A 10,120-nucleotide genomic window follows, 5' to 3' on the forward strand; every position below is an offset into this window, starting at 1 on the left:
TCCGACCATCACATGAAGTGGTCGGAAATAGTGTCCATAATTATTTACTGGTCGGAAAAAGTGGTCGTGGGTGGAAAAGTGACATTGCTTGTTTTCCGACTACTTTTGGTGGTCGGAAAATATTTATGTATAAAAAAATTGTTCCGACCACAATAATGGTTTGGTGGTCGGAAATTAATTATGTACAAAAAATAATAAAATAAAATTCCATTTCACTGCTCTCCGTTCTTGTTCATAATATACATCTAATGCCCTAACTACACAACAACCAATCAAGATCTTTAAAACAGTATACCATATCAACTGATGAAACAATAAAGAAATTAAAATCCTTATTTATGATATTCATTAGTCAAAATTATAGCCAATTGCCTGCCAAACTAAGGTTCATTTCATTTCTTTTCTATTGAATATGAACCGGAGATAGTCTCATAATTCTTGTACAGCAGATTACACAAGTTAGGGATTTTGGCAGGATCTATGCCCAACTTTTCAACCATGTAATCTGGAAAAACATATTGCAACAAGAATTAGAAAGCCATACCAAACAAAAGGCAATCATATGTTCTGGACCAAAAGTGTAAAGCTTTTAAAATACCTCCAATGTTATTGCCACAGGCTACAACCAAACCAGCACTCAGGGGATACAGAGTATCATCTAAATCTGCAGTTCCATAATGCAAGTCAAAAACTCCACCTAACAAGAATGGCAGCCTTAGCTCTTAAGGATTTATTTATTTTTTTTGAAAACACTCTTAAGGATTTTATTATAATCTGATTTAAAGCCCCATCGTTTTCAGCAAGATAGGCCTTTTGTCAGAAAAAGACATGCTCTCAAGATACAGAACCAGAAGTAAGCACAACTATTCAAACAAAATATCCAACCTCATTGAAAAATTTTAGTCAACTCTATTCAAGCACAATTATGCTAAGTTAACCATAATTAGTCCCTTCAAAGGCATTCTATTGGGGCTCTAATAAGTTTATTGAATTTACCAGAAATGAAAAATATAAAACTTAAGGGATTAATAATTTACCCTTAGGCCAAAATGTGAACAAATTGTAACTTGGAATCATTACCTTGTCATTAGCATTGAGCAATTCTTTTCTAATCATTCTCAATCTCATTAGTCTCCTCTGAAAATCACAGGTTAATATGTAATTGGCAATTATCTAAGAAACAAAAGATCAGATGGAAGAAGTGTTCCGATAACAAGACTCCAACCTGGTTAACAAAAATAATAAGAGTATTAGAATTGCAGAGTTAATAATGAATCTTATTATCTTCTGCTTACTATTTCACATTCCACATTCCCATTTGGTCATTTGGAATCCAAACCACTAGAACACATTCCTATTTTTACAGTATAGACTTTAGTCTCTCTCTGCATACTGCCTAATAGCTTCCATTATAAACAATGATTTTGATTAAAAAAAATACTAAATGAAAAAGAAATGTTAATGATAGAATAAAGAACATGCTTCTATTATAAACATAGACTTAAGCAAAATACAATTTTAGAGGGAAAAAAAAAAACAAACCAGATTGGGTGGTTCTTGCGAAGGCTACACCAGACCGCAGAGATGTGGAACATAGAAGCAACTCTATCAGAAAAAAAAAAAAAACATACAAACAGTTATATCTCTTACATATTAAATATTAAGTACAAGAAAAGGATGGAGGCATCACAGGAGAAATAGGCAACCTGAAAGAAAGGATGATGATTGCTGAAGGACCTCCACAACAGTTGGCCTCTTGTAGGGATCCCATGAGCAAAGTGACTAATAAAGTGAAAAAGGAATAAGTTTTTGTAGCACCATAGGGAAAATAAGGCAAATAGAGAACTGATGAAAAGTTTTTGTAAAGAGAACTTACTGTAATAAGATTAATAGTGTCCTCACTAGCAGATGGTATCAACACTGAAAGATGTAAACCAACAGTTTACAACATATAACATAAGATAAGATAAATCAATATACAAATCTAATAAAAGAATCAAATCCAAGGAAATGTAGAGTACAAACTGACTCATGGCATCTGGTAAAGCTTGAAGCACTCATTCACACACGTGGGAGGGGGTAGGGATAAACAACTCACCTGTGGAAAACTGGTAGCCAGTAGAACTGGCAAGTTGAAGTCCGTCAGACCATTCCATCATTGTTGGTGAGCCTAATACACTGCATATGGTTTGCTAGAATCAATTTCTTTTCACTAGACTGAAGCAGGGGGATAATTGGCAAATAATAATGAAACCAAACTACCATACAACAAAAAAATTTGGCTGTTACATAATTATTAAATATATGCCCTCTATCTTGCAGAATATAACAAATGAAAAATAAATTTGTTTCAACATGTGTTACCACAAACAGAAACATATTCATATGCTCAAGTATCAAATATATTACTTATAAAAGTTCCTAGACATCTATAGATTAGACTCTCACCTGAATATGTATGTGCCTTAATTTCCTTTGTTCAGTGAGCATACTTCAAAGTGTTAACAGTATGGTGATACTGACTATCTGCTGGAGATATGGTGATGATCATTATAGTATGAGAATTACCACTCAGGCAATCTTTAAGAATACACATCAATTTGCTGTAAAAGATCAGGAGATTAGCTTCATTACTCAATAGTACTAAGACTTTATACTACCATAAGAAGAATATAGATACCTATTACGATAAGGAACGTAAGCTAGACCTTTCTTTTGTTGTTTTCCCAGAGCATTTATTTAGTTTTCCAAAACAAGCAGTGACCTATTAATATCCAAAATTAAATTTTCACCTTAAGATTGTGAAGCAGACAAGTAAAGATACAATAAATACACCAACCTCTGCTAACTTCTTAGCTTTAAGCAAACCATTTTTGCATCCAAGCTCATGTTATAGTGATTTTAACTGATGTCAACCACACGTCCACACTATTGTTCAAGCCTATCACCATGTCTTTGCAGAGGTCTTTCAATCTGTGAAAAACAATCACCATGTCTTTGCAGAGGTCTTTCAATCTGTGAAAAACAATTAGTGTGGTAAGAAACAATGGAAAGACTGGTTTTGGTCTAAATAAATAAAAAAGAAACTATGGAAAGACTGGTTTTGGTCTAAATAAATAAAAAAGAAACTCTAGATTAGCATCAAAATGGATGGCTTTAGCTATAAAAATTCAAAAGTTTCATTTCAAAAATCTAACTTCTTGTTTCTACACTCTAACCTGTATTTGAAGATTTAAAAAAAAAAAAAACCTGTATTTGAAGAGAGTAAGAAATCTACACATTTTCTTACTGGTTTCCAAGAGCAAGAGTATGATAGAGCTAGTGGCATAGTTCAGCATTCCTATGATGAATTAATTTCAAAGAGATCAAAGCAACATACGGACTAATTCTGGTTTTGGTTCCCCAGCAATCATGAAATTTCTCAATTTATCCCGTATGTCAAAATTGAAAACTGAAAAGTGCATATATTTATCATCAAAATAATCATCTCGGAAGTATCATAAACCAATTCAACAATATAAATACATGCACATACGGAAACGAACATGCACACAAACTGAGCTGGGAAATGAATAACAATAGCATAATTATGGTGGAAGCTAGGGAAATAACGCCACCGGAGATAGTTCTGCTGTAGAAATCTTCATTGATCTTCGGATATGCATCCAAGATATGCAGGCGTGAATAAATTTATCCTATTCACTAACCTCTGTCTTAAGAATTTAGGGCTTAAAGAAATTATGATTTAGGGATAAACGGAATTAGGAATTTAGGAATTAAGGGATTAACGTTTAAGATTTGAGTAAAAGAAGTATAGAACTAACCTGTAGCACAGCATTCCCAGGCGACGGTGACTGGCAACGTTGATGGTGACAAGCGACTTTGACGGCAAAGACCCAAGTGTGCGCTGCTAAGGAGACGAAGATCTGCTGTTGGTGGAGGAGGCGGGAAGAAGCAGCTAAAAAACAACGGGAGATTTATGTCTTCGGCGATTTCACACCAGAGATTTGCGCGGAACGGCTTCGGCCTTCGGCAAAGTTTGCAGCAGGAAAGGCTTCTACGAATACAATGGATTTGCAGTGAGAGACTGAGCGGAGATTAAGAAGAAGAGAGCGAAAATTAAGTTAGCTAGTCTATATATATGTAAAGGTATTTCCGACCACTAAACATGGTCGGAAAATAAAATATCAATTTGTAGAATTCGAATGGCGAAAACATTCCGACCACTTTTAAAGGTGGTCGGAAATTTCGACATTTTTCCGTCCAGCTCTACCTTTCGACGGAAAATTTAAATAATGCCAATTCTTCCGACCGGTTTTGTGGGTTGTCGGAAAAGTGGTCGGTATTTAAACATTTTCCAGCAGTGGATAAATCATATATGTGTGTATAAAATACATATATTATTTGTGTATATATAATTCGAATTATAAATTTTAATTATTTGTATTTATTAATGTTTTAATATTGGGCATAAATTTTCGTGCATAGCGCATACAAAATACTAGTATTATAAAAAGAGTTCTACCGCGAGCGGTATGAAAAATGACAATTTATGCTTTTAATGTATTGATTATTTAAGCCCACATACTCACATAAGCAGCTCAATTGATTACAAGGGTGAAAATTAGAAACAATGATTTGGGATTGAGGGCTTTCGGATGCTTTCTTAGGTGGGGACTGGTGTGCCTGAGTAAACACTCATCACCAATAAGATTTTCTTAGAATTATTTTCCGAAAAAATGAACTTTGTCAAAAACCTTATCCAAAATTGGTGTATGTGTAATACTAACCATGTCTTCTTACCCTGAGATAAATGACGCAAATTATACTGTGGACCATGGTCATGGCTGATACTGTAGTTGTGTTGAATAGATACTGCAGTTGTATTGAAAAGATACTGCAGTTGTGTTGAAAGGAAACTGTAGTTGCACAAAACAAATGTCGTACGTTCATCCGTTCAACACAACTGCAGTATCCATTCAACACAACTGCAGTATCAGTTCAACACAACTGCAGTTTCAGACAGATGAAATGGTCTCTGTTCCACGCAACTTCCTAATGTCCGCTTCTCCGGAAACCCCCGGAGAAGTGATATTTGGTTTGTTCAATAACAACAATAGCAAATGCCCAAGCGACGTGGTCCTATGGAAAGAAGAAATTCGCATCCCTATTAAGATAATCACGCCGGCCGACCCGGACGCCACCGTTGTCTTGGAATTGACGACTTCCTTGAACTTCAAATTCGACACTCCGCTGGCCCCACCTTGCGATAAAAACGTAACTTGGGAGGCTCAGTAGGACTTTGGATCCGAGCTAGGGTTCGTGAAGACCGGAGATATTGTCTCGTACCCGTTTAGAATTCTGCCCGACCAAGCGCCCAACACTTACCGAATCATTTACTGCTCGCATCTGTTGCTGTTGTGCTACAACGTTGGCACGTACTACGACAAGACTATTGGCCAGACGCGTTTGGTTGTGGGTGATGGCAATTACTCTCCCTTAATTGTTGAGTTTCAGTACGTCTACGGCTAGATCTGGGTGAATTTTATTAATTAAGATTCTCCCTAGCTTAATTGTTGTGTTACGTTTATATATGAAGCCTACCAAGTGCATGCATGTTGTCACAGTGTAATAAAGCAACGTATGTACGTACGTGCAGTGTAAGAATAAACATGCAACAAATCCTATCTCAGCTAGCAAGCTAGCTGCTTGTTGCGCGTGTTGTATTGTGTAAACCCTAAATATCTATGCATTTCTTTTTTTCAATTCTTTCTTTTATCTCTTGGAGAAAAACTAGCTAGCTTGTTTAAATGAACGCTCTCCGGCCTATCTAATTAAATGAAAATTGACAATGATATAATGATGATCTTTGAAAATATATGTGGAGTATTTTGGAAATAATATATATGTTTGAATTTTTTTATTTAATAGTTTAGTCATATTCTTTGCGAAACAGTGTACATATTAAAAAAAAAAAAATACACGATAGATAGACATGTTTATATAATCTCATTATTTATTTATACCATATGTATTATTGAGAGTAGAGACAAAAATAAACATGGAGTAGTATTTTCCTTAAAAATTACTTTGTATCAATGTTGCTGAATTTGATTATTATAGTTACTTTATTCTAACTTTAATCTATATTGATTGATTATAGATTACATTTTGTTACAACTTTATTCTATCGGGAGTTCAAGTAATGATTATTTAAAAATAATTGTAATAAAATATAGTATACTTTATCAGTTATGAGACTTAAACGGATTTTAAGGAATGCGATTTTCAACAAAAAAATTTTCTAATCAAATTATAACAGTATCATTTCAATATAACTATAGCTTCATTGGACAATATATGCTCAAATATGTAAAACTATTATTCAGTTTTATTTTATATATATATATACTGTTGTTTCCTTTCAACACAACTACAGTTTCATTTCTATATAACTACAGTTCATTTTATAATATAAAAACAAACGTGAGTCAGATCATTTGAGATAAACTGTAGTACGTTTCATTTATGGGACTCCGTTAAGATGTGACGACAGTCGTTTTTTTATTTAAAGAAACGATGCCGCTTTTGGACCATGATCCACGGTATAACGACTGCAAGATCAATCCAACTATCGATGATTAAATTAAAAAGCGCATAAGTCATAATGTTTTGCTCTCTCTAGAAATAAAGTTTTAAGCTTGTTGGGTATTTGATAAGCCCTAATTCTTAGTACTTTTATATACATAATTGAATCAAACTCATATGATTTTATGTTAATTGGAAGCTAAGTATGCGCTTATTTGATTCTTTTGTGTTATTTAGGTGATTTAATTTAGAGGCATTGATTATAACACAATGTAAATTGGAGCTGAATTATATGTGTTTTGAAGTTATATTAATACAAATGCATGTTCTGGGAGTCATGAGAGGTTAAGAAAGTTTTTAAAAAAAAAAGAGTTGGAAGTATCATGACATGACCCAGGGAACCAGAGGAACAAAGGAGATGAAAAATATGCATTTTGGAGTGACAATCAGGGTGACTCCATTCTAAACCAACATGATTGCCGTGGTGGTTCAGCACCTTGTTTCTTAAGCATGAGGTTGGGAGTTCGATTCACACCCATGTGAATGGAGGAAACTATTTGGCCAATCCCCTACCACTTAGTGTGCTTACCGTTGGGACGAGGGTTAGTCCTCTAGCTGTCGGCCGAAATTTTTCTCTGTCAGGCAACATCTGGGTATAGGAGTGTCCAAATACGGTGATTCAAGTGGAATCGGCAACTCAAATGGATACAACTTTTATGAAGACTACAAATGCTAGTTCGAATGTCTACAAGATGAAAAATACCCTAAAAATTAAACTTAAACTGCTGCGGAGAGTGGGTGGTCACACAGTCGATGGCGTGAACTCGACCGTGACCTCTAGAACCTACAAATTGTGCTAAAAAGTCATGATGGAACTTACACCGTGAGTCCCATCGTGACCATAAGTCTATAATCCTTTTTAAATGGTATTCTTAACGCGATTTGAGAATATAAATAGCCCTAGACAGTCATTATTAGGAACCTGCGAACTGTGCTAAATAGCCCTAGGTGTAATAAGGTCCTTTGATATGAGATATCTTTAGAATTAACTTACGTTTTGGACTCCAAGGCTTCTCATGTAAATATTTCTCTCAAAGGTGAAACAGATATAGTTTTTTCATAATAAATTGCATCTTCTACTGTAGGTAAGGAATCTTTGGATGTTATAATTTAAATGATTTGCATGTGAACCATGTGATTAATTAACCTGGGCGGCGATGGTATAATTTAAATGATTTGCATACATTAATAATAAGATAAACTTTTTAAGTTAGTCATTTTACGTAATTAATTAAAGATTAAAAAACAAATCAATCAAATATTGTTTCCATGGATGAGTTATAGTTTACCAATAGCAACAATTGAATGATTGATGGCAAGTACAGTACTTATCTTCTATAATAACGATATTCTTATCCGATCCCTATAATATAATACTCTTTTAGTTTTAAACGTGTACCATACTTTCACATAATTAGTACCATTTTCTGGAGAGGCAACCAGATTTGGTCGCTGTCGCCGATGGTTGTTTTTGATCGGAAATAATTTTTGAACTCTAATAACCTGTTATCACAAGTCAGTAACTTGTTTTTGGACTTAATTACACAAAAATAGCATGTTAAACAATTTAATTACAGCTTTAAAAATTTTGGGTAGCTAATTAACTTTTCAGATAAAGTATGAGGGCTTATTTGGTATTTTCTCAATTTAATATTAACAATTAACTAAAAAAATTATATATAAACGAATTTGTTTGAGAATGACTAACTTATATATTTAATTATACTCCATACTTGTTAGTAGATAGGAGTTGTAGTTGGTAAGCTTGCATTGTCAGATCTCTGGAGACAATATAATACTTTTTTAGTGGTTGATTGCTTGTTGAATACTGTCAATTGAAATAAATACTAATCAATTGCAAAACAATTACTACGTGTCAAATGACAAATAAAAATAATAAACTTACAATTAATCTATCCAAATTATTTAAATTATATCATCACCCATGCCAGCCAAGTGGGATAGCTCAAGTGGCAAGTGAGCTCTCTTTGTGGGAAGGAATTTTGGGAGAACCCGGGTTCAATTCTCATAAGTGACGATTCCCCCCGGGCCAGCTCCCGTGCCTCTCGGAACGATGTAAATACTACAACAGTAGATGACTAAATTAGAAACTTTTTTTATTGCCTGACTAATTTAATGCTCCTACCTTATTATATATATAGAAATACTAGTTTTAGGCACGCATTGCAGGACTAATTTAATGCTCAATATTTGTATTTAAACAAGTACGTAATTCAAAGTATATCAATGCAAGATTATAAGGAGAAGTTCGTTATAGTTGGCATTAAAATTAATGTTTAATTTGCACATTTCTAAATACAATTATCTAAATATTTAGTATAGTCGGTATGGTATTAGATAGTATATAGTATATACCACTACGTTTGGTTGGAATTACTTTAAGTTTTGTTAATTTGCTTTTGAATAGGTATGTCATTGTATTTATCTTCATTGCTTGTCCGCTTCTTTTTTTGTTGGTAATGTTTCATATGCAATTGGGTTACTGGTGCTAGTTTGCAAAAAAAAAAAAAAAAAACATACATATTTGGTCTAATTAGTTTTGTTACATTAAAAAAATAGATGCATGAAATACCTAAGTTGATTCCCTTATACTAATATTTATAAAATAATTGACCCCGCTATTTTTTAGTCATTGATCATCTTAGAAGAATGGATTAAATTAGGTCACACTTATTATGAGAAACTTAGTTCAAATTTGATCATATATATATAATGCAACAAAATTTTCGTAATTATCAACAACTTTATTACGCAAATTTGAACACAAAAATCTGCACTTCTTAGAATTTTTTAACTTTGCACATTTAGTATTAACATGTTGCACATTTAGTATTAAAAGATTACACTTGCAAAAATGTGAAAGTGCATTGCACTTAGAGTTTCTATTTTTTAATTTATGACTGAATTTTTTGTTTTATTTGATTAAGTCGTTCATTTTTTACTGCTTAAGCCGAGTCTAATATTTACGGTTTAGATTTAAAATTTCATTTTTTCATTAATTTTTTAAAAATTTATCCAGGTTTAAATATTTAGTTGTTATATATTGCATATTTATGTGTTCATGTTTGGAAAGTAAAGCTAATGATAATTAAAAAAAATGGCATCACATTTTTAAAAATCTGATCTGATCTGATACGTCTGATTTTTAAAGGTGTAAGGGTGAGATTAGTTCTCAAATTAGTTTTCTTCTAGGGGTGTGTTCTCATGTGATCATGAGCCTATATATGCTTGTGTGTGCGCGTGCATGGGCTTTGTTCCCCTAAAAAAGAAGATTAATTAAACAAAAAAGAGAAAATAACTTAACCAAAATTTGATGTTGTACTTTGAATACTTAATTAAAAAATACAAAAGAATAATTTTAAGGTTCTTTTTTTTTTTTTTTAATCTTTGATGTTGAACTTTGAATAATATATATATATATATATATATATATATATATATATATATATAT

The 10,120-nt window shown here is 33.0% G+C and overlaps 1 protein-coding gene across 4 annotated transcripts; it reads right to left on the reverse strand.

Annotated features, from left to right (window-relative positions):
- Window positions 1–207: 207 nt before the first annotated feature.
- LOC115998061 (cyclin-dependent kinase F-4-like) lies at window positions 208–4,081 on the reverse strand. 4 transcript variants are annotated; one of them, XR_004093831.1, is made up of 11 exons: window positions 3,825–4,081; window positions 2,840–2,973; window positions 2,709–2,764; window positions 2,449–2,603; window positions 2,099–2,178; window positions 1,877–1,920; window positions 1,707–1,782; window positions 1,543–1,605; window positions 1,081–1,225; window positions 599–664; window positions 208–505 (listed from the first exon to the last, which is right to left on the reverse strand). XR_004093831.1 is itself a non-coding variant. In XM_031237525.1 (9 exons), the coding sequence occupies exons 5-9, from the start codon at window positions 2,157–2,159 to the stop codon at window positions 1,170–1,172; spliced, it is 300 nt and encodes a 99-aa protein (XP_031093385.1). In that variant the 5' UTR covers window positions 2,160–2,178; window positions 2,449–2,603; window positions 2,681–2,764; window positions 2,840–2,973; window positions 3,825–4,081; the 3' UTR covers window positions 898–1,169. The 4 variants fall into 4 exon arrangements, 1 of the variants encoding a protein (XP_031093385.1); XR_004093830.1 differs by lacking the exon at window positions 3,825–4,081 and adding an exon at window positions 3,290–3,341 and having other exon boundaries at window positions 2,681–2,764; XR_004093834.1 differs by lacking the exon at window positions 2,709–2,764.
- Window positions 4,082–10,120: the final 6,039 nt, after the last annotated feature.

Source organism: Ipomoea triloba, chromosome 1 (assembly GCF_003576645.1).
Source record: "Ipomoea triloba cultivar NCNSP0323 chromosome 1, ASM357664v1".
NCBI lineage: Eukaryota > Viridiplantae > Streptophyta > Magnoliopsida > Solanales > Convolvulaceae > Ipomoea > Ipomoea triloba.

Excerpts from the sequence above, each read along its gene's own strand:
- LOC115998061 (XM_031237525.1), bottom strand. The coding sequence starts at position 2,159 with ATGATGGAATGGTCTGACGGACTTCAACTTGCCAGTTCTACTGGCTAC. Across the intron at positions 1,783-1,876 it reads ACACTATTAATCTTATTACA|TCACTTTGCTCATGGGATCC; the intron begins GTAAGTTCTCTT and ends TCACTTTATTAG. Across the intron at positions 1,606-1,706 it reads ATCATCATCCTTTCTTTCAG|AGTTGCTTCTATGTTCCACA; the intron begins GTTGCCTATTTC and ends TTTTTCTGATAG.